Source organism: Dioscorea cayenensis, chromosome 15 (genome assembly GCF_009730915.1).
Source record: "Dioscorea cayenensis subsp. rotundata cultivar TDr96_F1 chromosome 15, TDr96_F1_v2_PseudoChromosome.rev07_lg8_w22 25.fasta, whole genome shotgun sequence".
In the NCBI taxonomy this organism is placed as follows: domain Eukaryota; kingdom Viridiplantae; phylum Streptophyta; class Magnoliopsida; order Dioscoreales; family Dioscoreaceae; genus Dioscorea; species Dioscorea cayenensis.
Genome location: NC_052485.1, coordinates 23228856 through 23255309, shown reverse-complemented (window position 1 = coordinate 23255309; position 26454 = coordinate 23228856). Strand labels below are relative to the sequence as shown.

The window sequence follows — 26454 nt, the reverse complement described above, 5'->3', positions numbered from 1 at the left end:
AATAATAATTTAAGAATTTGTTTGATTGATGCAACCGCTATCAGATTACTGCACATTGATGACATTATTTTGACAAGGTGCCACAAGAAGCAATGGGAAGTGACAAAGACAGTAAAATTAAAAAAAAAAAAAATATTCCCTTAAAATTTGAGAAAGAGACAAAAAAATCGAAGAGAAGTGACACTAGACCTATTGACTATTGAGTTTGATATTTGTGCTTGTCCTTGTATTTAAAAATAAATATAAAAATTGTGAAAAGAAGAGATGGCCATTATATCGTACACTAATTGCTTTTATAAATTATAAAATAAGGTTTAATTTATTATCACGTGATCCATTAATTTAAAAAACGCCCCATACATCATAGATGCTATATATGTCTAAACTCTTCGTTGTTAATGTTGTGTGGAATATAAATTCATTAGGCCGTAGGAGGTCAGTGAAACGAACAAGTTGATAATAATAAATTAACTATGCTTAAAAATACTAAAAAGAGTCACTATTTGGTTGGTTTTTGATAGTGATTTTTTGACCTAGTCTTAATTGAAAGCGTCATCAATTAAAAATTTATTATTAAAAAAATAAAACAATATGATGTATTAGTCTTTGAGATTCTGTAGTCAAATCCCACAGCAAGTTTGCTTTGCAGACATTAAGGCATAACCGGCTATAATATCTGTATTTGTATTTATTATCTCAACTGTAATTTTTTTCATCCGATACGTAAGTGCTTGTTATTTAATGTGTATATATATATATATATATATATATTTTTGCAAGAATTTATTATTTTTATTTTAACAAAAGGTATTTCTCCCATCCTCTGCTATAGTTTTTTTTTTTTGGGTAAAAACTACCGGAGTAACTAAATATTATTAAAAAATAAAAATAAGGTTCACAGTACCGATCCAAAAGAAAAACAAGAAACAGAACAAGAACACAAGAAACACCCAACAAAAGAGAAAGAAAAAAGACAAAAATTAAAATACAACAAGAAAGCAAAAACTTAAGAAAAGCCAGCTTGAATAATCAATAATCCTCTGCTATAGTTTGATTCTTCTCTTTCATATATATATATATATATAAAATGTGTCTCAGAGAACATAGTAGAAAAGTAAGCATTCAAGAGTCAAGACACGTGAACATATATAATTAATATAAAGAAAAGAAAAAATGAAATTGATTGGGTTGAAGCAAGAGCATCAAGAAGAAATTTTTTTTTAAAAAAAAAATCCAAGACATGCACCGTGGTGGGATTCCAACCATTCATGTCCTTATCTCAAAAACAAAATAGATAAGAAAAATTTAAATTATAAATACTCAAAAGCAGGCCATGGGTTAATATAAGTCTCTCCATCATCCCTCCCCATCACAGCTTGATTTCTTAAAAAATGGGACTTATTACCATAGATCTTTACTTCTACTCCTCCCTCTTCATCATCTCCATCATCCTGTTGATCAAACAAATCACCAAAAGTTCTCAAAAGAGTAGCACAATAACAAGTTGCAAACTGCCACCAGGACCATGGCAACTTCCCATTATAGGTAGCTTACACCACCTACTCAGTGTCAATGGTGGCTCTTTACCACACCACAAGCTCGCCCAGTTAGCAAAAGAACATGGACCACTGATGTACCTCAAACTCGGCCAATTCTCAACCATTGTTGTGTCCTCACGTGAGGTTGCCAAAGAGATATTTAAGACCCATGATGTTTGTGTTTCTGATAGGCCTTCAATTGCCTCCGCGGACGCTGTCACTTATGGTGCCAAAGAAGTCATCTTTGGACGCTACGGTGATAATTGGAGACAACTCAAGAAGATATGTGTGCTGGAGTTGTTGAGCCAGAAACGAGTCCAGTCATTCAAATCTATAAGAGAAAATGAAGTATTCAACCTCATGCTCACCGTTCAAAACCACTACTCATCCTCGTCGCCGGTGAACATCACTGAAGAACTTTATTCACTGGCAAACAACGTGATCACTAGGGCCGTGATTGGTGACCGGTGCAAGAACCAGAAGAGATTTTTGGAGGTGGTGGAGGAGGTGGTTGAGTTAGTAACTGGGTTTGATCTGGCTGACCTTTTCCCATCTTTAACATGGTTAACTTGGCTGGCTGGAAACACTCGCAAGATTAAAAAGAATCAACGAGAGTTGGACGAGTTTCTTGATGCCATCCTGCGAGACCATGAGGATGAGAGACACACAGAGACTGATAAGGATTTAGTAGATGTTCTTTTGAGAATCAAGGATGAAGATGGTGATCTTCACTCTCCCCTCACTAGAGAAGGCATCAAAGCTGTCATGTTTGTAAGTAATTAATTTCCAACTTATCTAGTTGCTCTACTTATATCATATATATATATATATATATATGTGTATGGATATTGATTGATGATAATTTAGGACATACTTGCGGCTGGGAGTGACACATCATGGAACGTGATGGAGTGGGTGATGTCGGAGCTGATGAAGAACCCGGAGGTGATGAAGAAGGTGCAGTTAGAGTTGAGGGAGGTGCTACAAGGGAAAACAAAGGTGAATGAAGAAGACTTAAGTGGTCTTAAATACTTGAAACTGGTCATCAAAGAGACTCTGAGAATGCACCCACCTTTGACACTGTTGCTTCCCAGAGAATGCAGAGAAGCGTTTGAGATTATGGGATACCATATTCCGGTAGGAACCAGGGTGTTAGTGAATGCATGGGCTCTTGCTAGAGATCCAGAGTACTGGGATGAGCCTCTTGTGTTCAAGCCTGAGAGGTTTGAAGGGAGCGGCATTAATTACAATGGGCATTGTTTTGAGTACATACCATTTGGGGCTGGGAGGAGGATGTGTCCTGGGATGGCGTTTGGGTTGGCTACCATAGAGTTTGCATTGGCTCAGTTGCTCTACCACTTTGATTGGAAGCTTCCCAATGGATTGCAGCCTCAGGACCTGGACATGTGCGAGTCCTTTGGAGTGACTGCTCGTAGGACGTCCAGTCTACTCTTGCAGCCCATTCCACGTATACCCTGTTCATCAATCTAATATGATATTGCCTGTATATATATACAGGCATACATACATACGTACATACATAGTACTTGAACTTGGTGTGCCAATAATCAATGCTTGGATAATTAATTAGTTTGCAATTGCATGATGTGTCCCTATATATACATATATAAATAAAAGTCTTGAGGAACTTGTAAGTTTTGGCTAACTCATGTATGTATATTTAGACTTGTTAAAAGAGTTCAGAAACAGGGCGAGTCTCAGAACAGAGGATTGAATAACCCTCAAGATTTTTCTGATATCTCTCAAGTGTAAAACCAGTGGCATGAAGATACTCCGACTAATTAATTACTCGAATCGTTTGGCAAACAAAACCATACTGTATTTTCTCATGCTTATTATTATATAACTAGGTGATCATGAATGCAAATATCATTGTCAAACTTGCATGTTTAAGACTGTTCTTCTCCCCTTTTTTTTTTTTTCCTGATAGCTGCTGCAATATTGTCAATACTGTGGCTGAATAATTTGGTTCGTATTGCATCACAGCTGTAAAAATTTAATTTTTGAATACATAATGTTGGAAATGTCTCCAATATTGAAAATTGTCTTGCTGCTATATTAGTTCAAAAGATTGACCCAGGCATGATGTTGGTATTGAATTTCAATATCAATCAAAGCAAGAAAGCAATTAAAATGTCAAATGGCACCCCACATCATCATCTCAATTATTCTATGACGCCTCCTAATTAAATTCTCAAAGATGAACCTTTTATTTATCGATTTGCCTGTTGTTGATCATAAGTAAACTTAAGTATATGAGTTTCCCTTGGAGGTCCTCTGATAACTCTGTTTCACGCCTAATGTTTGAGATGTAAATGAATATATACTTTTAAGTATACATATGACTAATTCTTATCACCTCAACTTTTTTCTCACAAGATTGCCTCTGCAAAGCTTGGAAGATGGTATTCCGGCCCGGAAAGCAAATATTAGACTTAAAAAAGTGTTATAGATTAGCTGCAATTGGTTTCCAAATAAGTATATTAGACTTAAAAAGAGATAGTTAAGAGACATGTGAAATATAAACTTGGGTGCAAAATACCAGCAAAGGTTAGTGTGCTGTTTTCTCTTCTTAAATATCCTTCCCTTTCTCACATAAAGTATGGATAAAATCAATAGATGAAAATATCCTTCCCTTTCTCACATAAAGTATGGATAAAATCAATAGATGAAAATATCCTTCCCTTTCTCACATAAAGTATGGATAAAATCAATAGATGAAAAAAGAGATTCCTAAGAAAGGGAAGGGTTTTTAAAAAAAAATAATAATAAAGTGGATAAACTAGAATCAGAGAAAGTTAAAAACAAAAGAAGAGAGGAGAAAAGTATTATTTTGGTGGGAAAATCAGACATTCATAAATATAATGATGATGGTGAATTATTTAAATAAACATATTTTATTGGTGTTGGTTTATATGCGTTACCGTTTATAAATGACTTTGTTATGCCAAAGTGTCAATAACCTAATAGCACTGACTCATTTTAAAAAATAGTAATGAGTGCAATTTAAATTCTGCTAGAAACAATAATAATGAAGAGTTTATCATTGTGGATCAGGTTTATAATCCAGAATTTATATAAGTGGTTAGATAAAATAAATGATCAATTCTCAATGTGTGCAAGTGTGTTTGAAATTTGTATATTATTAGTTGAATATCAACATCGAAAAAATATTTGGAGGATTTCAATGATACGTTACTCATAGTTGGGGTCTTTTGTATCCACATATTGATGGTGTGTATGAACTCGTCTAGTTGGTTTTAATCAAGAGCAATCCCTAAATATTATTAGTCATGTTGTTTTTTTTTTAAATATTAATGATATATATATATATATGAAAAGATAGATAAATCACGTCTATTAAATTTAATAAAACTATACAGTAGCATATATATATTTATATGACCAAACATATGTATGGTTATATACATACATATATGTACATACATATGTATATTTATATATACATATGTATAAATGTATGTATATATTAGTATATATACGAGTATATATATATATATGTATATATGCATATATATACATACATGTATATGAGTATATATTTGTAAACATATTATGTATAGATATATGTATATGTGTGTATATATATATATGTATATTTGTAGAGGTGTATATATATGTATAAATATATATGTAAATATCTATGTATGTTTATATATATAAGTATATATATAAGTATATATGTGTCTATGTATATATTTATGTATTTATATATGCATATATATATATATATATATCACCTAAAGATTTTTAATTTTTCAGATTTGGCCTTACACCCAATTTAAATAGATCCGTGGGAGTAATTTATTTCATCTTAATATTTAAAATCTTTCACAACAAATAAAAAAATTTTGAGTGTGGTATCTCAAGTTTGAAACAGACACTACCGAAAACATTTGTGGTTAAGCATCGTCATAGACCATGTTCAATATATATATTTGATAAAATCTTGAATCTTATCTTCATCATTAATCCTTCATCCCTGTCTACAAAACTTGCAAAAAAAAAAAAATGTTAACATATTTATACATGGAATTTGTATTCCAAGCTCTTTTTAGTCTGCTGATCCTCCTCATCCTCCTCTTCAAGCTGACAAGAAGTGGATTCAAAGCCAAAGAGCCAAAAAGCAGGCTTCCTCCAGGACCATGGGAACTCCCCATCATAGGAAGCCTTCACCACTTGATCATAGCCTCCTCATTATCATCACTCCCTCACCGTATTTTTAGAGACTTAGCCAAAAAGCATGGGCCATTCATGCACATGAAGCTCGGCCATGTCTCCACAGTCATAGTCTCTTCTCCTCAAGTGGCCGAGGAGTTCATGAAGGCACATGATCTCAACTTCTGTTCCAGGCCTAAGATAATTGCTACCAGGATCTTAGCTTATGGTCATCAGGACATGATCTTTGCTTCCTATATATGGTGAGTTCTGGAGACAACTCAGAAGGATTTGCATCTTGGAGCTGTTTAGTCCTAGGAAAGTCCAGTCATTTCAATCCATCAGGCAAGAAGAAGCTCTCAATCTCATCAGCACCATCAAAACAAGGATGTCCTCAGTGGTGAACCTCAGTGAGCTGTTGTTCTCTCTGGGCAATGACATAATAGCCAGAACTGTTATGGGAACAAAGTGCAAAGATCAAGCTGGTTTGTTGGATGCATTGGATGAAACTGTTGAAGCATCAGCAGCTATTAATCTGGCTGATTTTTATCCATCTTCACGCTTGCTGAACTTGTTCTGCTGGACCAGATTCAAGCTTGAATTTTGCTTGCGAAAAACTGATAGGATATTCCAAGGCATCCTACAAGAGCACAGAGAGAGAAGGATGGCTGGGAAACAGAGTAGGACAAGGGATGATTTTGTTGATGTTCTTTTGAGGATCCAAGAAGATGGCACTCTGCCTTTCACCCTCACAGATGAATGCAACAAATCTGTCATCTTTGTAAGTCCACAGTCACTTGAACACTAATATTGTAAGACTTGAATATGTATATGTATGTATGTATGTATGTATGTAGCTCAAGAGATGATTTTCATTTTTCACCATGTGTTGACATGAATTACAACAGGACATGTTTGCAGCTGGGAGCGAGACTTCAGCAAACACGCTTGAATGGGCAATGACAGAGCTGATGAGGAATCCATTGGTGATGAAGAAAGCTCAAGCAGGAGTCAGGGAGGTTCTCAGACAAAGGAAGGACATCACGGAGGAAGAAGAAGAAGGGATATTGACAGAGATGAAGTACTTGAAGATGGTCATCAAGGAGACATTAAGGATGCATCCCCCAGCCCATTACTGCTCCCAAGAGAGTGTCAGGAGACATGTGAAGTACTTGGGTACAAGATACCTGCAAAGGCAAGGGTGCTGGTGAACGTATGGGCCATGGGAAGGGACCCAAAGTACTGGGATGAAGCGGAGGAATTTAAACCAGAGAGGTTTGATGGTAATCCAGTTGATTTTAAGGGAGCTAACTTTGAGTTTCTTCCCTTTGGAGCTGGTAGGAGGATGTGCCCAGGCATCAATTTTGGGCTTGCAACTGTGGAACTAGTGTTGTCTCTTCTGCTGTATAATTTTGATTGGAAGCTGCCACCCGGGATTAAGCCCTGTAATCTTGACATGACTGAGACCTTAGGAATAACTTCCAAAAGGAGGACTGACTTGTTCCTGTTATGTGCTTTGCCTCACACATAATTATTATATATCTCCGCATGTTTTGAATTATTACTATGGTTTTAATGGTTGTAAGAATAAAATTTATAATAATGAAAACCATGAAATATTGACTTCTCTCACTCTTTAACAGAGGATTTCATGCACGTACTTCTTTGCAGCTTTTAAAAATTAAATTAAGCAGTAAAAATCAGTTTTCACATCATTTTAATTAATTACTCTGCTGTGACTCTACAAGTTACTGTGTCGTTGAAATTAAACCAACCAACACAAGGCGGTGAAATCCGAGCTTGTTGAAGCCAAACGCTAACTGGCAATTGGGAAGCATTAAGTGTTAAGTGTCTTTTGAGGAGTAAAATATACAGCGGTTAGTAACAACGTGTTTGAATTGAATTGGGATGAGCCAGTGGTTTATACAAGAGCTGGGGCCAGAATCCAGATCAATTGATGATGACGAACAAACAGTAGCATACTATTAACATGAGCTTATAAGAGCACATATGAAGTAAAAAACAAGAGGACTGTGTCAGCAATAGCATGCAACAGCAATGCATGCAGCTCTTCAGAACTGGTCACAAAACTGAACTGATAGCAACCACTCGGGTTCTAATTGTTCTGAATCCGTTCCCCTCTGTCCTCCCCTCTTAAATTCTCTCTCTCTCTTGAAGATGCTCTTTTGTACCTTCCTCTTCTTGACCTGGCAGCAAGCAACCAGATCCATATTGCCACTTTTCTAGCTCTTCAATGTTTACCGGGCTGTAAAACTGAAAGGTAGAGAGAGTTATATGGTTAATAAACAACAAAGAATGGGAAGAATTGGAAGAATGGGAACAAGAGAAGAAGAGGGAATTGAAAGGGGGGCCATATGCTGCCATGCAGGTAAAGTTTGATTTTTCTTGGAGTATCTGAAAGAAGTCTTTTTATCGTTTTTGTAAGTTGATGATCCATCAACATCGGATCGGTGGCCCCCCCCCCACACTGCTGTAAATCCCACGCTTTATGAAACACCAAGTCAGAGACTGGCCGCAATTGAACACCGGCGCCCATTTCTTGCACGGCCATGCATGCATGTCCAGACAAACCCCAACCCCTCATCCTCCGCTCACTGCTTCTGCAATTTGCCATGCGTTCATTCCATGCCATCACCCCACACCTCCACCTATTTTCAAAAGTAAGCCCATCCAATAAAATTAAGATGTAGTACAAATTAACCATTAATGGCTTAACTACTACCTCCCACACACACACACTCATCATATATATACCTATCTAAACAAATAAATTATACAAGTGAGACACAATAGCAATAACAATAATAATAATAATAATAATGGCAATCTTTTTCAATTTCTTTATGAATGTAGATATATTTATCTATATATGTATTGTATGATTTGATATGATATGATAAGAAAGGACGAGGATAGGCGAGCCTACGACGAAAAAGTACCAATTCTCTCTACTCCACATGAATAGCGGGATGGTTGAGCTCCGTTCTGGTCAGCGTTTCCTTCTGAACCACCAGCCTGGACACTGCACTGGAGAAGACCCTAACCTAACCACTAACCATCACCCTTCTCCTCTCTCTCTCTCTCTCTCTCTCTCACACACACACACACTCTCTATAATATATATATATATATATAGATTGTATTACAGATCGTGACACCATTCTTGGAATAATGGAAAGCTATGAAATTATTAATTAAAAATACCAAATAAAAGAAAGTTATTTATTAAGCCATTGCCCAAAAGTAGAGCATTGAAAAACAATATTATATTTTATAAATCTACATATACGTGTCTACATGTACAAGTGTGTGTGTGTATATATAACGCCCATTCCTCTACTTTTGCTTCTCTCTCTCTCTCTCTTTCTGTGTGTGTTCACTGTTCATTGTCTTTCTCTGGCGATCGAGAGAGAGAGAGAGGGAGTGATGTCGAACACCTCGTCGTCTTCTTCTGAAGGTGGAGGGGACGAAGGCAGCGGTCCTTCAAGTCCTGCTCCACGGCGCAACGGTGAGCCTTCATCATCTCGGCGCCGCTCAGCTGAAGCTGTGTGGCCGGAGCACTTCGTCGAAGCTGTGGCTATACGTGTCGCCTCCGACGCTGCTGCATCCGCTGGCCGGCTTGCGGCCGCTCCCGCTCTTGCTTCCTTCTTTCAGGTATATTCCCTCTCCGTTTCACTTCATGTTGCTTCATTTCTAATTTTCCCTTAATTTTTCAGCAAAATCATATGTGGATGAAACCCTAGCTGATGATAATTCATTTTTAGTAATTTTAGCGTTAAATTTTCTATTTTAACTCTCAAACACCAAGCTTTTTGGTGTTCATAGATAAGTATCTAGTTAGGGTTTCTTCTGCACAGAAGTTTCTTTATTCCTTTTTGCTGCTCATCATCTTGAACCAATTCAAAGACCAAAACTATAATAAACTATGAAAGTGTCTTCTCTTTCTCTCTCTCTCTCGTTCGTTCTCTGTAGATCCATCCATCAATCCATGTCTCCAAGTGATTCTTTCTCATCCATCCGTGGGTGATTCTACCTTTTTCTTTTTTGTTTCTTTGACCACCAACCTTTGCTCTTGTTCGTTCAGTCACCATCGCCACTTTTACGTTAGAACTAAAGAAACAAACAAAAAGGAAGCAGGAAAAGAGTGTTTGCATTATTCTCTTCTCCTTCTGCCTCTTTTGGGGTACCAACCCCAAGAAGACGTCTATATCTTATATCAAAGATTTGCCTTCTTTTGCACTTTGGTTCTTTCACTGCCTCTTCTCTTATCCATTCTAGCTTTTCACTATTCCATATATATATATAATTTTTTTTTCTATCATTAGTATTTATATTTCTATATATAAATAACACGAGGTGTTTTAGATGATATATATATATATAAAAATATATTAGGTATATATAGTATGATCAATGAGTGTGGTGTTAGTGGAGCATCTCGGAAATGCAAGTGTGGGAAAAGAAGCAACAAGACCAGCGCTTTTCGTTGCATGGGGTGGGGGTGAACAAACACTTGCGCTTCTCCCGACGACTTGGTTCGGCCCCCCTCCCCCCTTCCTCTCACCCTTTCCAAGTCTCGGTCTCTGTCGATCTGGTCTCTGGTTGGCTCGTCGCTGCTTTGAAAACTACCACCATTATGGTTTAACTTCATTGCCTAGGTTTTGTTTTCCACTTTACGTAGGACAAGACAAAATTAGCAGATTAATAATATATAAGTTAAAAAAAAGTTTCTATTTTCCACTAATCAAAATAATATTATACACACACATATATATATATATAGAAGTATACATATTTTATTTAACAATGAAACGATTGACAAGGACGTGTAGCTTGTACGTCCGTACACCACCCGGAGGGTTTTTTTTTAAAAAAATAATCTTTGTAAGACCACTGTTGTGTATTGTATTATCGAGATCTTATTGTCCTATCTTTGAAGAGATATCAATCAAATCAAACGTCGATGTTCTCTGCTTTGATGTGGCTTCTCCCCCTTATCCATGCAACAGCATACTTTCATGCTCTGTGTGTCCATTTGCTTTTTCATGTTCACGTGAGTGCTAATTTTGGCTTTGGGGGCCGGGTTAGTATATTGCAGAGCCCCCTATATACGTAGGTGTACGGAACACTTGGTAGATAGATGGGTCGTAGGTGGCGGCGAAAAGGATGTCCCGGGTACAGAGTGTTAAGTGCTGTGGTCGTCTCGTCTCCAAAAGGAGTGGCTCTTTTAATTAAAGTGCTTCAATTTTCCTTTTTCTTTTATAGTGAATTTATTATGGAGTTATTTGAACACACCAAGAGAAGTGATCACGTGCTTGGTTTCCGGATTCATGGCTTCACGTGGGTCGGCTCTATACCGGGCTACGCTGTTGCATGGGAAGACTGAAGAGAAATGAAGCTTTTTTCAATCTTTGCTTTTATTTTCATCCTTTTAGCTTTTACTAGGAGGGATTCATTGTTGTGGCACACAGTTAAAAAAGATGATTTGCCAGTGCTAGCTACAGCACCGTCCAATGGATTTGGTTTGTTGCTTGATGTTTACTCCCATTATTTATGGTCCATATTGGTGGCGGAATTATTATTTTTGTTTTGTCATATGCATCAATTAAGACAAACACAAAGGAGAACTGCGCATGGCTATATAGAAAATCTTGTCATATCTTTCCTGTCAAAGATTGAGAGGGGAACTAAAAACTTCTTTCCCCCTTCTTCTTAAAGTTAACACGTTAACACATGACAATAATAATATTCATCACTTTTATAATTAAAATAAAAGTTTGTATTTTAGTACTCCGTATTTAGTTTAGAACTTCTATACTCTTATTGATATAATTCATTATAGTTCTTCACTTGATTTTAAATGGCATTTATGAGCATCAATAATTGTAATAATGAGCGTTGACGGCTAATAACTATGGAAACCCTGTGCCCGGATCTTTTTCTCAGACCATATATATTAGACAAGGTGTGTTAATGTCTGACAACTCTTTACCATTCTTGTTTTTGCATGAATGTACATTGTTAACAAATTCTGGCTAGATCTATAAATTGCTCAGTCCTTATAATGTTAGTACGCTAGATTTAAGATGTTGTAGACACCTGAGATTTTTATCCGGTCGGTGCATGAATGATTGATTATACATATTTCATTATACAAATTGATAACATATAACGGCATGATATTTGTCTTATTATTATCCAACAACTGTCCAATTTGAAAAAAAAAAAATATATAGTATTTGTTAGATAGTAACAAATGAGAAGAAAAAAAAAACTGTGTAAATGTATGTACCGTTAGTTTCAGACCTGTGGATTGACCCAAATTTATCACATTTCGAATTGGATTGCAGGTATGTTCCACGTGGAGAGCAGTTTCCCGCTCGGAGCTACTATGGCGGGAAGTCAGTCATTTGGTCTTCAACCGCCACCGGCCACTCCGTCCATCCTGGCGTGAAGAGTTCGTGCGCCTCCACCGCACAGCTCGCAACTTCCGGCTCCGCCGCAACGCACACCACCACGTCCTTCCTCCATCCAGCGAGCACTGCACCCGCCTCGCGGTATCCGACGATCGTTTGGCCGCCGGCTTTCTGGATGGTTCTGTTGCCCTCTTTGATCTCCCGACATGCCAACTCCTAATCACGTATCCCCCTAACCTCACCCGTGAGCGTCTCGGCCGTTTCTCACAATCCATCTCCGGTGTAATCCTCCTCTTGGACCGCCTCGTTTTCGCTTCTCAAGATGGCGACGTCCATGTAGCCGACGCACTGGACCCACCTTCCTGGCCAGCCCGCCGCTCCCACGTCGGAAGTCTCATGGAGGACGGCACTCTCGTCGACTTCTCAGGGGACAATATACGGTGGGTGGGCCTTTACGCCGGCGTGCCCGGCCGATCGTTTCGTATCTGGAACAGTGAAAATGAGCATGTTTTGTTCGTTGGTGGGTCATTGACTGATCCTGACTCAGTCGCCGGCTGGCACCTGTTGACGGACTTGGCCGGTCCGAGCTTAGGCCGTGCTCGGGTCGGTCAACCAGGCACAGTAATGGTGGCTTGCACCGGCTCAAGACTGCAAGCAATTGATGATACTGGAGACGTGCTAAATGAGGTTGGGTTTGGACGTGAGGCAGTTGTTGACTGTGTGGATGCATGCGAAGGGAGTGTACTAGTGGTTGACGTGAGGGGTACCGCACGTGTGCGGCAGGCGCACACGTTGGAAGAGTTGTGTAGGTTCAACACAGTGCGGAGGCGTGATGCTTCCCTACCTGGCGCGGTTACTGGCTGCATGAACTGGGGTTACGTACTGTTGTGCTTTGGCGATGGTGTTATTAGAGTTTGGGATGCTGCCACCGGTGAGTTCTTGTATAGATTCCGTGAGAGGATTGGAGAGGCCGGCGTTGTCGTTGCCAGTTACCGGCATGTTGCGGCCTGGTCTCGTGGCACTGGGTTACACCTCTGGGATTTTGGAGATGATCTTTTTGATTGACTTGACTGGGTATGATCGAACCAAGTTCTTTATATATTTTTATCGCTCCAGTCTGCAGATCATATGACTCGGTATTGAACCACAAAGCATTAATTGGAGGTTGTTTTTTTTTTTGGTATGCTTCTTTGTTTGTTTATTTTTGGGTATTGGTAATGCTTTGTTAGAGTTCCCATGCAATTTGACCGATGGTGGCGGGAATGGTGGGTACAGATCTTATTATTAAGTCATTAGTAGTTTATTAATCCTGTTTAATTACTGAGAGAGCAAGAAGTCTTGGTCTGTGTTGTTTATTATCTATTGTTATGATTGGAGGAGATATTAGAGCATTGATCAAACTGAGGAAATTAATGTGGGGATGGACTGCGTCTATCTGTTCATTTATAAGATTAAATTTAAGCTTCAATCATGTAAAATATTCAAACGGGCGGCGGACATTTGACTTTAAACGATAGCTCAAGTTGCCAGACCTCAGGGTCAGTGACTTCTTTTCAGTTCAGTCATATAAAACTAAACCATGAATTCAATTCTTATCCAGAGTAACCAACTTGTGGCTGCTTGATCGTTAACAGTATTATATATATATATATATATATATGTCTAATACTGTTATATTAAAATATTCTGTAACTGTATTTTTCCGTAATCGATGTTACTTTCAATATAAGATTGCCTAATAGACTATCTTAGCTAAATTTTGATGAATATATTGGTTAGTTTTTAAATATGTATTTATATATATATATTGATAAAGTTTATATATAAATAATCAATGTTTATAACTGTGTTATATACACTTACACATTGGTAGGTAAGAAGCAACGATTGGACTAGTTTTTAAAAATGTGTGTGTATATATATACAACATCAAAAGCATATTAATTTATCTTCTTCCCACTAATTAATTATTAATTAATGACGGTTGGGAATTTTGTCTCAATAAACCTTACTACACGTTATTTATTTATTTATTTATTTTGTGATAAAGTTTCTACACATTGTTATTTCAAATAATAAGAAAATTTCAAAAAAAACCCCTCAAGATGATATGACTATGACTAATATAGGAGGAGTGCGCTTCCCACCCGTTTGATGTCCTCACTGGCACGTGTGCTCTTGGTGAGTGGCTCGTGCTTCTCTCTCTCTCTCTCTCTCTCTTCTTAGAAACCCCACAAAGTCTCTTGTGCTGAAGCTGCCGTTCGCTCTCTCTGAATGTGCGACCAGAGAAAGAGAGAGAGAGAGAGAGAGAGAGATGGATGGAGACCCCCTCGTCTATGCCCATCTGATCCTCCTTCTCTCTTCTAGGTTTTCTCAAACCCTAATCTCGCTCATTCTCATCTAGGTTTTTCGGCCTTTCTCCAAAACCCCTTCATCCTGTTTCTCCTTCTCTTCGGCACGATCTCAAGGCTTCCTTCCCGATGATGTCGGGATTTTGTTAGGGTTTTGGTTTAGGGTTTGGGTTTTGGGCACTATGATGCTGAAGGAGAAGGCCCATGACTTTGTGGAGTGGAGGGAGGAGTTCGTCTCTCGGGAACGTGGCAGCCGCGTTGTCCAGTACTATCTTGAGGATTCCTCCGGAGGGTCTCATCTCGCTGTCGTTGGCACCGAGAGGAGCCTCCGCCACATGTTCTATGCGATCGCGGAGGAGTTTTGTCATGAGTATGGTGCCGACTCTTGTCTTAGGTGGAGATCCAAGAGGGAGGTCGTTGATTGGCTTTCCTCGTTCATCTCTCCTCGCCAAGGTGACTCCTTGCTATTCTTTGCTGAACCTTTATCTGGCTCTTGTTTTTTCTTTGCTTTATATCTTGAATTTGTCTGATGGATTCTCTTATTGTTTGTTTGGTTTGGTCACTTGTCTGTTTGTTAGTTTGCCCTTTGACATACATAGCCACTACGGCTGCAATTCTTGGAAAGAACAACATGCCAGTGTTTTATTACACCAGGACAAGAAGCTAGATTTGGTTATGTTGGTGAATTTAATGTATGGAATTATAAATTCAAGTCTCAGATTGCATTGCAATTGTTCAACGCAAATGAAGTAGTGATTTTGCAGACTGATGCAGAGGCCTTGGTTATCTCCATTGCGATCAACCTAGACCGATTTTAGTAGTAGTTGGATTTTTTTTTTTTTTTCGAGAATTTACTTGTGAAACTGTGCTTAAACTCTTTACCATAATTGCTTTCTCCCTACACCACAAAGTATTTGAGCAAATTCTGATAAAAAATCTTGTGTTTTTTTTTTTTTACCAATTTTGTTTGTTCTTTTATGTTAGGTTGCAAAGGTGGTGGTTGGTATTGTGGGTTTTGATTTTTCTGTTTTACCTTCGCCTATATTTGATTGGGGATATGTACTGAGTTGCCTAAACATTGTCATGACAGGATCACAGAAAAATGATTCATTACCTAAAACAGGTGCTGATATTACCGCAGATAAAGTCACTAGTCCTGGAACCTGTCCGCGCAAACCATTAGTAAGCACTTCTAGGTAAAATCCTGATATTATAATTTAATATTTATTTTTGATCATTCCTTTACAATGTGTCTTAGGATCAGCCAGGAAGGAACCTGAGAAGTCACAAGTCAGACATCACATGGACTGGTGATTCCTGGACTTGTGGCAAGCTACTTCGACACTACAAAGCATTCTGTCGCAATGGAACTATGATAACTGTAAGCAGCTTGCTTTCCGTGCACATTCGTTAGTATTTTAAGTAATGCTAAAAGTTGGTTTCTTTAATTGGCAGACTCATTCTTTTGTTCTTGTCATGTCGGAGGGGGAGAGCCGCTATCTTGCTTATTTAGATGACATGTATGAAGATAAGAAAGGGCAGAAAAAGGTTAAAGTTAGATGGTTTCATCAGAATCAGGAATTTGCCTGTGCAATACCGCCACCAACTCCTCATCCCAGAGAAGTCTTCATAACCCCATATTTTCAGGTCATCAGTGCTGAATGTGTGGATGACCTCGCCACTGTTTTAACTCCTGATCACTTTGAGAAATGTTTGGCTGCTCTTCCTTATGATTCTTCATCCGGAATACATCTGTGCTTTCGGCAATACTCCAAAAACAAATTCAAGTCTTTTGATCTAAGCTCTTTGAGTGGGTATTATGATCAGGCAGTTCTATTATGCTTAAATATTTGTACGGTGTCTTGTGAGGATGAGGATGAGATTGGTCATAGGAACTCTATGAAAAATTGCAAGCCCAGGAAAATAAGGATTGTCAAAGGAAATAAACAGTTTTTTACTGGTCCCTTGGGTGTGAGAGTATCAAGCCGTGCAAGTCACATAGCATCATGCAAGTCCCCCTATCAGAATATGAGGTTTGGTTTACATGCTATGGGGTCTCTGTCAACTAGGTTTAGAAACCCCCTTCATTGCCTTAATCTGCCATATAAGGTTGACCAAAAGGTAGAGATGCTTTGCCAAGACAGTGGCATCAGAGGTTGTTGGTTTAGGTGTACAGTTTTACGGTTATCTGAGAAGCGGCTGAAGGTTCAATATGATGATGTGATGGATGAAGATGGATGTGGGAATTTGGAGGTACAATTCTCTACTTTTTCTTCATTATTGCTGGTGTATAGCAGATGCTGTAGATTGTTTAATATCAACTTTTTTGGCTACTTATATTGGGGTCATTTCTTCTTAGTCATGTTGGTTGCAATCTTCTATTTATGAAAAGTATGATTTTCTGTGTTGGTCAATATCTTTTCCTTCCATGATTTATGTGCAGGAATGGGTTCCTGCATTAAAAGCTGCAGCTCCTGATAAACTAGGAATGAGATGCTCAGGCAGACTTACAATTCGACCCTGTCAGCCATGTAACTCTTTGCCTGATGATCGTCCTTTGCAAATCGGAGCTCCTGTTGATGCGTGGTGGAATGATGGCTGGTGGGAAGGAGTAATAATTGGAGTAGAAAGCCCGCTAGATGATAGTATACAAGTTTATTTCCCAGGTTCATACCTTCTCTTTTCATTGTGATGTTGCTCTGGTTAGTCATCAAGTCATCTTCTCTTCTCCTTAGGCCTTTCTTTTCTTTTTTTAAATTTTTTTTAACGCCTTTTGCATGAGATGATATATATAATAGTCTGCTGGTGGCTTTTATTAAGTTCCCGAGTAAAGCATCATTGTAGTGTCCAGACAAAGCAATATATGACAGGACTGCTTAACATAATTTGTTTATGTTAAAAGTTCAAGTAACATGCTTGTTCCATTGTGCAATAGGGGATCATCATTTTGAGCAATTGAATGCTTAATAGCTTGTTGTTAGCACCCCGTAAACCATTCCATTATGCACAAGTGAATTTTTATTGAGTAAATGATTCGTGAATCACTTGTGAATAGTATATATTTTTACCCTGACAACTAGATATGTACGATATTGATCTAGTTGATTGCCACATTTAAAACATCTGATAATGAGGATTGTTCTATTTGGATATCATTTAAATAAGCTGATTATTATCGAAAGACGTGATATTAAATTTGTACCATTGCAAGCTTTTATGTTTAAGTTTCATGTGCGAACCCATTTTAATTCTCAACCATAACTGAATTGCTAGGCTAAGATAATATGTAGGTTGAGATCGGAAGGTTCATTTCTGTTGAAATTTTAATATATATATATATATATATTGACAGTTTGGTTTATTGTCTGTATTTGTGATTAAAAAGGAATGAAAAATAATATTTAGGTTGAGATTGGAAGGTTCATTTCTGTTGAAAGTTATATATATATATATATATATAGATATATTGGCAGTTTGGTTTATTGTCTGTATTTGTGATTAATAAGGAATGAAAAATAATATTTAGGTTGAGATCGAAAGGTTCATTTCTGTTGAAAGTTATATATATATGTATATATATAGATATAAATATATTGACAGTTTGGTTTATTGTCTGTATTTGTAATTAAAAAGGAATGAAAAATAATATTTAGGTTGAGATCGTAAGGTTCATTTTTGTTGAAATTTAAAAATATATATATATAAATTGACAGTTTGGTTTATTGTCTGTATTTGTGTTTAAAAAGGAATGAAAACATATTTAGTCATTATGCGGTACTGGTTATGCTGTAGTTTGTTGCTCTTAACATTTTTGAGGAGAAATATGCATTTGTAGTTCAGGAATGGTACGTAGACTTGATACTATTTACACTACTGAATCTTGTGTAATCCAGGTGAAGATGTATTCTTAACATGCACAAGGAAATGCCTCAGAATATCCATGGACTGGATGGTGGACCGGTGGGTTGATATAGATGCCAAGCCTGATGTCTTATCTGCCATATCTTCATTCAGCCCAGGGCCGAAGCTATCACCATGTTCTACCTTCTCCAAGGTTGCTGAGTCTGGTAGTTCAGTAATGTCAGATCGTGATACCGCCCCCATCAAAGCCAATGCAACCGATGAAGACAAGAAAATAACAGCTAGCTTGGGAAACATGGCTGATGAGTTAATAGGCAACATGAACATGGCAAATCCTGGGAAGCGACTGAAGCTTACAGATGATGATGGTGGGGGAGAGGGTGATGTTCATTGAGGGATTGGTGATTGAAGCTGTGTTAATGCATATGCTCCAACTTCATGTTACTGTACATATACTGGAGGATAAAGAGGAGGCTGGGTAAAGGGATCATGGGTCAATTGATTTCCAATCTCAGGTTGATATTGATTAGCTGGAGATGGCTGCTGTGTCTCTACTGTATACAGTCAGTTGTGTTTTTACCCACTCTTATAGAGATGTGGCTCTCTTAGCGTAGCAATGCAATTAGCTACCACGTGGATGAGATCCAAATCAGGATCATGGGAAGTAGAATTGTTTAGTTTGTAATATTATTATGGTGGTGGTTGTTATCTGCAACAGCTATCAGTCATTCTACTCTCTCAGTTGTATTACTGTTTTCTTGTTTTCTTATAGGGAGTCTTGTTGAAGTGCATGTAGTGTTTGTTGTCTTCCAAGTTAAATGCAAGGGCAGCACACAACTGAACAAGAATGTTGTTCATGTGTTTGTCACTCATTTGTGCTCCATTTATATTTTTGCCAAGTAAATATCACTGTGCCATTATGCAGCGAGTCATGTAAGTTATGAGAATCACAAAAGGCAAGAGAGATGCACTATCTGATAATCATACCAAACTAATTTCTTTTTTAATGACAAAAATTTGTTGATACAGTTCATTTGCTACGCATAGCGGTTATAACTCTCACAAAAAGATATTCAAAAGGCACCGATCCTCATTTTAGTTGATGACAAGTTCAACTCGTATTAAACATAAATTATCAAATTACTTAAAAAAAAAAAAAAACAGAGAGAAGACATAAGCATGCATGCGGTTGTAGAAGCTGATCTTTATCGACGCCAGAAACGGCCATGTTGCTTCTGCTCTTGCATCCTCCTGTCAAAACAATGGCCTTTTAGTTAATTTAGTTTGCCATGGTTAGAAAAATAAATAAATAACCCATAGATCAATAAAAAAATTATAAACAAGCCTAATAGAAGATGCAACTTAACCAAGGTCTTTATCAACCTCTTCCTCCTGTAATACTACTACCTTGGCTGGCATTGTAAGACTATTGAATGTACAAAATCCAAACTACTATACAATATAAGGTTGAAAATAAAACCATTTGATATCAATCACGTTTATGTCCATTCTAATGCCCAAATGCACATATAGAAGAAATGAAAAAAAAACTACCTCTGGTGTTCCTTAGATCGTTCAATAAATTCGCTGGGGATGTCATGCCCTTGATAAGATGCAAGTACAGTTCTAATGTCAGCAGGTCTGTGGAGAGCCACATCTGTAGCCAAAGATTTGTAGTTGTGGGTTACACTCATGAGGTACACACAAATTAACAAAAATTAATCCAACTGCTTCAGAAGTTACTCACATTCAAGAAATGGTATAAGATCCAAAAGAGCAGTGTCATCATTTTCAAGTTTCCATGGTTTACAAGGTACACAGTTCTCTTGTTGAAGGCTTGACTCTAGTGCGTGTCCACTCACATAAAGAATTCGTGCAGGATCTCTGTTCAGCTTGGAGAGGTCCTGAAACAGCATTTATTGAGAACATGCTAGGTTAGAATAATTTCCAATGACAAAAAGCAAAATGAAATAATGTTGGATTTTAAAGCGCTTATATCACTAACAAATTAATATGTTGTTAACAAATTAATATGTTGTTAAGTAGCATAAGAAAACTATAAAAAATATTAGCAATACCCGAAAATGCTTTCCATCTTGATATTTTGTAGCAGCTCTTGATAGCCTATATCGAATACAGCCCTTCTGATCAAGCCTCTCAATAACAGGGTCGACATACTGACAAAATAAAAACCATTTGCAAGTTGAAAGTAAAGAACAATCACAATACAAGTAAAATGCAATATAATTGTATTACCATACTGAGCTGATCAGAATAGACAACTATTTCATAAAATTTAGCAAGATGCTCCAAGAAAGCATCAACTCCAGGCCTTTTGAATGTCCTCCAGCCTCTGTCACGCTTTGAACAAAATGATCCACACATCAGTGCTATTGAATAATTGATTTCAATAGAAGGCATAAAACATAGGAATTATAATAGTTCATCATAGTTGCTACCACTGTTATAAGAATGCAACTTCTATATCGAATAACTAGAATGAGTACAAAATTTTTGTTTGATTGTCATAATTATATTTCAAACTAGAGCACCAAATAAATGAAACTTCCCAACAGCTATTGACTGGAAAAGAAATGAGGATGTGATCACACTGGCAATTTGTGCAAAAACCTTTCACAAGTAAGTTCTTTGGACAAGAGATAATACATATTTATATCAAAGCAAGTTCCATCCAAAATCTTCAGAGTTCTTCAAATGCCAGTCAGGTGAAAATACATTCTACATATTCATTCAGCAATTAGAGTTGAAATGTTCACTATAGGATGACTGCAGGGAAGGCAGAATCACTGACACATCTTCACTAGTGAAGCATAGCTTCAATATAAGCAAGTTAGCTTAAATCTAAAAGATATAGCATGGTAAATAGAAAGCCCCTCATCTGGTAAGGGAAAGAATAGTTACCTTCCAGTCAGAATATACAAGAGTCTCATTGAGATCTAAAACTAGAGTGAAGACGTGCTGTTCTTGAGGATGCAAATCAGGAAGAAGCTTCTCTGATGACGGTTCTACGAATCCCTACAATGAGAGAATAAAATGATAACAAAATGTTTTATAATTAAATTTTGCACAAATAATCACCAACTATTACGCCACAAACCTTAAGTCGGTCATCGATTCCTCTCCTAATATCTAAGTATATCTCAATACACTTTGTAGGAACTGCATGACAGAAAATAATGTTCAAAAATAAAATATAAAAACTAAAAATACATCACATCAACTGCTATTAAAGAATTATTACAAAATATGAGGGCTATAAGTTGCAATAAAAAGACTGTACGGATCTGGACAAAAATAATGCAAAAGGGCTACTGTGGACAAGAGTTTGCCATCACTTCTTTAGACAATTCTTTATCTACAATGAAATCCATGTTTCCTAGATATCATTATGGTTTGCAGGAATTTAATCTGTATATGGTTGCACAAGTTATTATATAGATTTGTGTGTATTAAAAGGTATATATATATATATATATATATTCAACACGAAAAAGCAGTGAGCAGATTGAAATTCTGAAAAAGGGATCAAATATGAAGAAATGTGAGTTGAGTAGGACATTAAACAAAGCAATTAACAGCACATAATACAAAAGATACAATTCATAACCTTCTTAGATTTTATTTGGTGACAACCTAGATCATAGATGTGTTCTTGCTGATTGATAATCATAAGAAATATCCAGCGGTAAGATAGAATGACTATTCCCCACCACAGATCCCAAGCAGGCCAAACTTGGAAAGAAATAATTCCCTTAGCAAATAATCCCTTTCAAGCAGTGTTCTAAGAAGACAAATGTGTGAAGTCCGCGTTCACAGGCATCTTTAGCCAAGCTCACTCCACAACAACAACCCATTAGTCACAAGTGTTTAGAATTAGCTACATGAATAATTCCTTTCCACGTTGCTCTATCAAGGGCCAAAATACTAGATAAACTTTGCTCAAACATATCATTTTGTAAAGTTTCTACCAAACACTTTTTAAGTGTCCCTCGTCCTCTTGTACGGTCCTCCACCTGAAGAGCTTCTACCTTAATTATGGGAACATCTACTGGTTGTCTAAGGAGATGTCCAAACTACCTTAATTGATTCTCTTTTAACTTATCAATAATAATGCAACACCTAATCTATTTCTAATAAATATATCCGTTACCTGATTCTTCCTAGTAATGCTTGCCATCTATCTCAACATTCTTATCTCAACCACACCTATTTTTCAAGTAATTTGTTTTTTTACCCACCCGACATTATGACCGTACAATATAACTCACATAATAACCATTCAACAAACCTTCCTTCTCAATCTAAAAGATATTTTACAATCACACAAAACTCAAAAAAACCCCTTCCATTTTACCTAACTTACCTTAATCCTATTGGTGACATCTTATATAAGTTCGCCGTCATCTTCGATTATAAAACCTAGTACCGAGACTTTTATTTCTACCAATCTCAGTAACATTTACCTCACTTCTCCCTCATTTTTACATGCCTTATTACTAAAATTATATTTTAAATACTCCATTTTTACCATACTCAACTTGAAACCCTTAGCTTCTAAAATATTTTTCCACATCTCCAATTTTAAGTTGGCATCTTCTCTACTTTCATTAACTAAGACCAGACATTAATAAAAAAGCATACACTAAGGGATCTAATCTTGAATATACTTAGTCAATTTATCCACAACTAAAGCAAAAAGGTAAGTAATTAATATTGGAACTTGACATAAACCAATAGTAATAAGGCATTCTCCAATATCTCCCCCTTACAGTTTTAATACTAGTGACAAAACCCTCATACATATTTTTTATTGGATCCATTTACCTAGTAATAACCTCTTTTCTAAAATCCACCAAAGGACCTTCCTACATAACTTGTCATATGTTCTTTACGAGATTAATAAAGATCATGTCTAAATCTTTCTTCCCATCCCTATACTTCTCCATCAACAGTCTTAATATATAAATTGCTTCTAGAGTTGACCTTCTAGGCATAAAACCAAATTAATTTATATAAAAAAAATTGTTTCATGTCTCAACTTTTGCTCAATTATTCTCTACCAAAGCTTTATAGTACGACTCATGAATTTAATTCCACGATAGCTATCATAACACTAAATGTCACCCCAAAAAAACAAAATAGTTTTCCTTCAGATGAAGGTCAAATTTTATACAAAATCTTTCCTGACTCACAATAATCTTAGCGAAAAAGATCTTATTTTTCACACAAGCATGATTTGTTTGTCAAGTATGTCCGAGTTAATGAATTATATTCTACTGTATGGTGCTCAAAACTGATATGCTGTAAGTACAGGTTTGACCCAACCTTTTCTAACTGATATATTCTATCTACAGATTCTAAAGGATCAATTGTTCTCCTACCTCAAACAAATGCAGTCTTGATTAATGCCCTATATTTATCTCATTTCCCAGCTGCATCTCGCAAAGCATTGCTCTCATTTCCAAAGGAGGCTAAAAAAAAGAAGCAGGCCAACACCCTGACCTTCTCCTATAAAAGTTTCTCGTAGGTTTTCAAGGAAAGTTAAATGCTGCACCAACTTAAGTGGGTATATGATGGGCAATAAGGGTTTGTGGCTTTAAGCTGAAGGCCAGTTGAACAATAGATTAAATTTATTAAAACTTATAACCAGAAGATCCATGTACCATAAAAGAGGATAGAATATGATACACACAAGTTACAGATCATGCCAACAAGCCCAAGTTCTAAATCTATACAAGTGCAAGTAAAGAATACGATTTCCAATGAAAAAAAAATAAGCTAAAATGAGAGGCTTGGGCCCCCAGTAGAAGATGATGGCATGTCTAAAAGATGATTATTAACATTCTGTAATTGAGAAATGCACCTGTAACTCTATTTGTTTGTTCAGTTTGGGAATAAATTTTCTTTTCAATAGTGACAATAGTAAGAACCAGACTCACAAGTGCTATAATTGCAGTGAAGCAAATATTATAGGTTTATCTTTCTTAAGCACTACACTTTACAAGTTCCCATGGTATCTTTCTTAAATTAAAACCATTGTAAATTTTTTATACCTGATTTTTAATAACAACAAAAACAAAGTCAATCTCGCGAAAATAACAAAATTTGGTTCTGCATATTCAACGCTTCAAGCACCTCAGCATAACAATAGCACTTTAATGACAAATAAATATATGTTTGTGGCAATTAATGAAGAACATTTAGTAGGATGCAAAAAATTTGTAGGTCATTCAAAAATAAATAAATAAATAATTTTAAAAAATAATAGAAACAAAAGAAAGTCAAGAGACAAGCTTCACCCTTCAAAGCTGATGAGTAAGCCAAAGCCTGGAACTTCTGCATAAAATAATAATCATGAGATTCTGATCCACTACGAGTGCAATGTTTAAACAAGAAATGAATAGTTGAATGCTAGAAAATGATGTAAATCAATATTTCCAAAGACAATAAATAGTACAGTTGACACATTAGTGCATCAGCTAAAATCATAAAGTTTGAAATTCACAAAAATATAGCTTTAAAATTAGTTAATAATTTATCAATAAATACTAAATACTTGAGAACATGATATGAGCATTCTATCAGATCTACAGTTCTTACTAAACCAAATAATTTCAAAACGGAGAACCTAAAATCATCATACTTACTTGAAGACTAGAAGCATCATCTAGCATAGAATTTTTTGAAGATAATGCCCGCAAAGCTCTCATCTTTTGGTCCACTTCATCTATTGAATGCGCTGCACATTAAAAATCCTTAGGCACATTAGCAGAGAAAGCATCAACAATAAAAGGTCATTGTTATGGAAGTTCAGAAACAACAACACTCAATAAACAAACTTATGGTAAACTCAGATAACACACAGTACGGCTCAAAGGGACGCGGTTGCTAATTCTTCCCCAATTGTCAGAAACACTAGGAGACAATTTTACCTTCCATAAAATTCAAGAAATAACCCTTCTACTAGCAATGCAGTTACTCAACTTTTCTTTAATTTTGAAGCAAACATAAAAGATCATAAAAATCAAGAAATCATTCAATCACTCACAACCCTAAACGTTCAAGAACCAGAAGAGAACATGATCAAAACCCAAATATTTTTACCCCCTTCTTGACAAGGGTTTCTTGGGGTCAAGAATCCACAACAACAATAAAAAAAAATCCAATTGAACACATATAAGCTTAAAACTCCACAATAATATATAATAAGATAAAAAAAAATTAAATTTATATTTGCTTGCTCTGAGAGAGAGAGAGAGAGAGAAGAGAGAGGGATGGACCATAGGTTGCATAGCCGACGGCACCAACGGCGCCGGTAAGGGCGGCAAGTGCACCAAACTTGAAGAGGCTCCAAGATCGCCTGGCAGGGGCTGTGGCTGTGGCAGGGGAGGTGGAGGTGGGAGGGGAGGCGGAGGGAGGCGGCGGGGGTGTCTGGTCGTTGAGCAAGGGCTCCAATGGAGGTTTGGCAGACACCGTGGCGACGGTGCAGAAAGGCCTGGTGATCTTGTTAGCGGCGACGATGGAAGAGAGATAGGGGAAGAAGTGTCGAGATCGGAGGAGGATTCGGGCCATGGCGTCTTCGAGGGTTTTGGAGGTCGAAACCCAAAACAAAGTTGGGGTTTTTAATTATTCCAACAAGAGACGATGATGTGTTAATTAATAACTATGAATGATGATGTTTATTTCTCATTGGGATTTTTTACTTATTGCCCCTTCCACTCTTAATTTTATTCAGACTTGATTACTTCCGGTATTAGTCCTATTTTAAATAAAAGAATAATCTCTCACTTTTTTTTTTTTGTTATTTATATATCCACAGATTTATTTTTTTTCGCTGTTACACTTGCACATGGGCTGGTAAAATATTAAAGACCTAAACAATAAAATTTATTATTATTATTATTATTAATATTTTGACTTAAACCTATTAAATAAGTAATGTTGAGAGTTTTTTTTTTTTTTTAATGAACATTAATATAATTGAATAAAATTTACATTTAAGTTTGAAGTTATAATTAAGAGACAACAATTTAAATTTAATAAACC

The 26454-nt window shown here is 36.7% G+C and overlaps 5 protein-coding genes across 7 annotated transcripts; 4 read left to right on the top strand and 1 right to left on the bottom strand.

The window, feature by feature from the left end:
- The first annotated feature begins 1332 nt into the window (after positions 1-1332).
- Positions 1333-3274, top strand: LOC120278103 (premnaspirodiene oxygenase-like). Its single transcript, XM_039285013.1, has 2 exons — positions 1333-2309; positions 2406-3274. Exons 1-2 carry the CDS (start codon positions 1392-1394, stop codon positions 3027-3029), a joined length of 1542 nt encoding a protein of 513 aa, XP_039140947.1. The 5' UTR covers positions 1333-1391; the 3' UTR covers positions 3030-3274.
- Positions 3275-5534: 2260 nt separating this feature from the next.
- Positions 5535-7290, top strand: LOC120277426 (premnaspirodiene oxygenase-like). Its single transcript, XM_039284273.1, is given in 4 exon segments — positions 5535-5996; positions 5998-6519; positions 6647-6860; positions 6863-7290. Coding segments are annotated over 4 exon segments (1548 nt in total). The 5' UTR covers positions 5535-5591; the 3' UTR covers positions 7270-7290.
- A 1844-nt stretch (positions 7291-9134) lies between these two features.
- On the top strand, positions 9135-13574 carry LOC120277427 (transcriptional regulator STERILE APETALA). The gene is made up of 2 exons (XM_039284274.1): positions 9135-9413; positions 12110-13574. Exons 1-2 carry the CDS (start codon positions 9186-9188, stop codon positions 13238-13240), a joined length of 1359 nt encoding a protein of 452 aa, XP_039140208.1. The 5' UTR covers positions 9135-9185; the 3' UTR covers positions 13241-13574.
- Positions 13575-14354: 780 nt separating this feature from the next.
- LOC120277424 lies at positions 14355-19255 on the top strand. Of its 3 annotated transcripts, none has more exons than XM_039284272.1 (6): positions 14355-14979; positions 15617-15708; positions 15785-15907; positions 15982-16779; positions 16970-17228; positions 18420-18548. In XM_039284272.1, the coding sequence occupies exons 1-5, from the start codon at positions 14709-14711 to the stop codon at positions 17216-17218; spliced, it is 1533 nt and encodes a 510-aa protein (XP_039140206.1). In that variant the 5' UTR covers positions 14355-14708; the 3' UTR covers positions 17219-17228; positions 18420-18548. The 3 variants fall into 3 exon arrangements, with proteins under 3 accessions (XP_039140206.1, XP_039140205.1, XP_039140204.1); XM_039284271.1 differs by having other exon boundaries at positions 14358-14979; positions 15791-15907; positions 16970-17192; positions 18420-19255; XM_039284270.1 differs by having other exon boundaries at positions 14359-14979; positions 16970-17192; positions 18420-19255.
- A 110-nt stretch (positions 19256-19365) lies between these two features.
- On the bottom strand, positions 19366-26045 carry LOC120277428 (mitochondrial import inner membrane translocase subunit TIM50). Its single transcript, XM_039284275.1, has 10 exons — positions 25689-26045; positions 25056-25147; positions 24708-24744; positions 21506-21567; positions 21310-21423; positions 20644-20748; positions 20466-20564; positions 20135-20291; positions 19942-20044; positions 19366-19638 (listed from the first exon to the last, which is right to left on the bottom strand). The coding sequence occupies exons 1-10, from the start codon at positions 25978-25980 to the stop codon at positions 19593-19595; spliced, it is 1107 nt and encodes a 368-aa protein (XP_039140209.1). The 5' UTR covers positions 25981-26045; the 3' UTR covers positions 19366-19592.
- Positions 26046-26454: the final 409 nt, after the last annotated feature.

Bases quoted from the DNA above. Each gene is read 5' to 3' on its own strand.
- LOC120278103 (XM_039285013.1), top strand. From the start codon at position 1,392: ATGGGACTTATTACCATAGATCTTTACTTCTACTCCTCCCTCTTCATC. The intron at 2,310-2,405 runs GTAAGTAATTAA...ATGATAATTTAG, and splicing joins GCATCAAAGCTGTCATGTTT to GACATACTTGCGGCTGGGAG.
- LOC120277427 (XM_039284274.1), top strand. From the start codon at position 9,186: ATGTCGAACACCTCGTCGTCTTCTTCTGAAGGTGGAGGGGACGAAGGC. The intron at 9,414-12,109 runs GTATATTCCCTC...ATTGGATTGCAG, and splicing joins CTCTTGCTTCCTTCTTTCAG to GTATGTTCCACGTGGAGAGC.
- LOC120277424 (XM_039284270.1), top strand. From the start codon at position 14,709: ATGATGCTGAAGGAGAAGGCCCATGACTTTGTGGAGTGGAGGGAGGAG. The intron at 16,780-16,969 runs GTACAATTCTCT...ATTTATGTGCAG, and splicing joins ATGGATGTGGGAATTTGGAG to GAATGGGTTCCTGCATTAAA. The intron at 17,193-18,419 runs GTTCATACCTTC...TGTGTAATCCAG, and splicing joins TATACAAGTTTATTTCCCAG to GTGAAGATGTATTCTTAACA.
- LOC120277428 (XM_039284275.1), bottom strand. From the start codon at position 25,980: ATGGCCCGAATCCTCCTCCGATCTCGACACTTCTTCCCCTATCTCTCT. The intron at 21,568-24,707 runs GTGAAGCTTGTC...TCTGTCATGCAG, and splicing joins TTACTCATCAGCTTTGAAGG to TTCCTACAAAGTGTATTGAG. The intron at 21,424-21,505 runs GTTTGTGGCGTA...CTCTCATTGTAG, and splicing joins GAATCGATGACCGACTTAAG to GGATTCGTAGAACCGTCATC.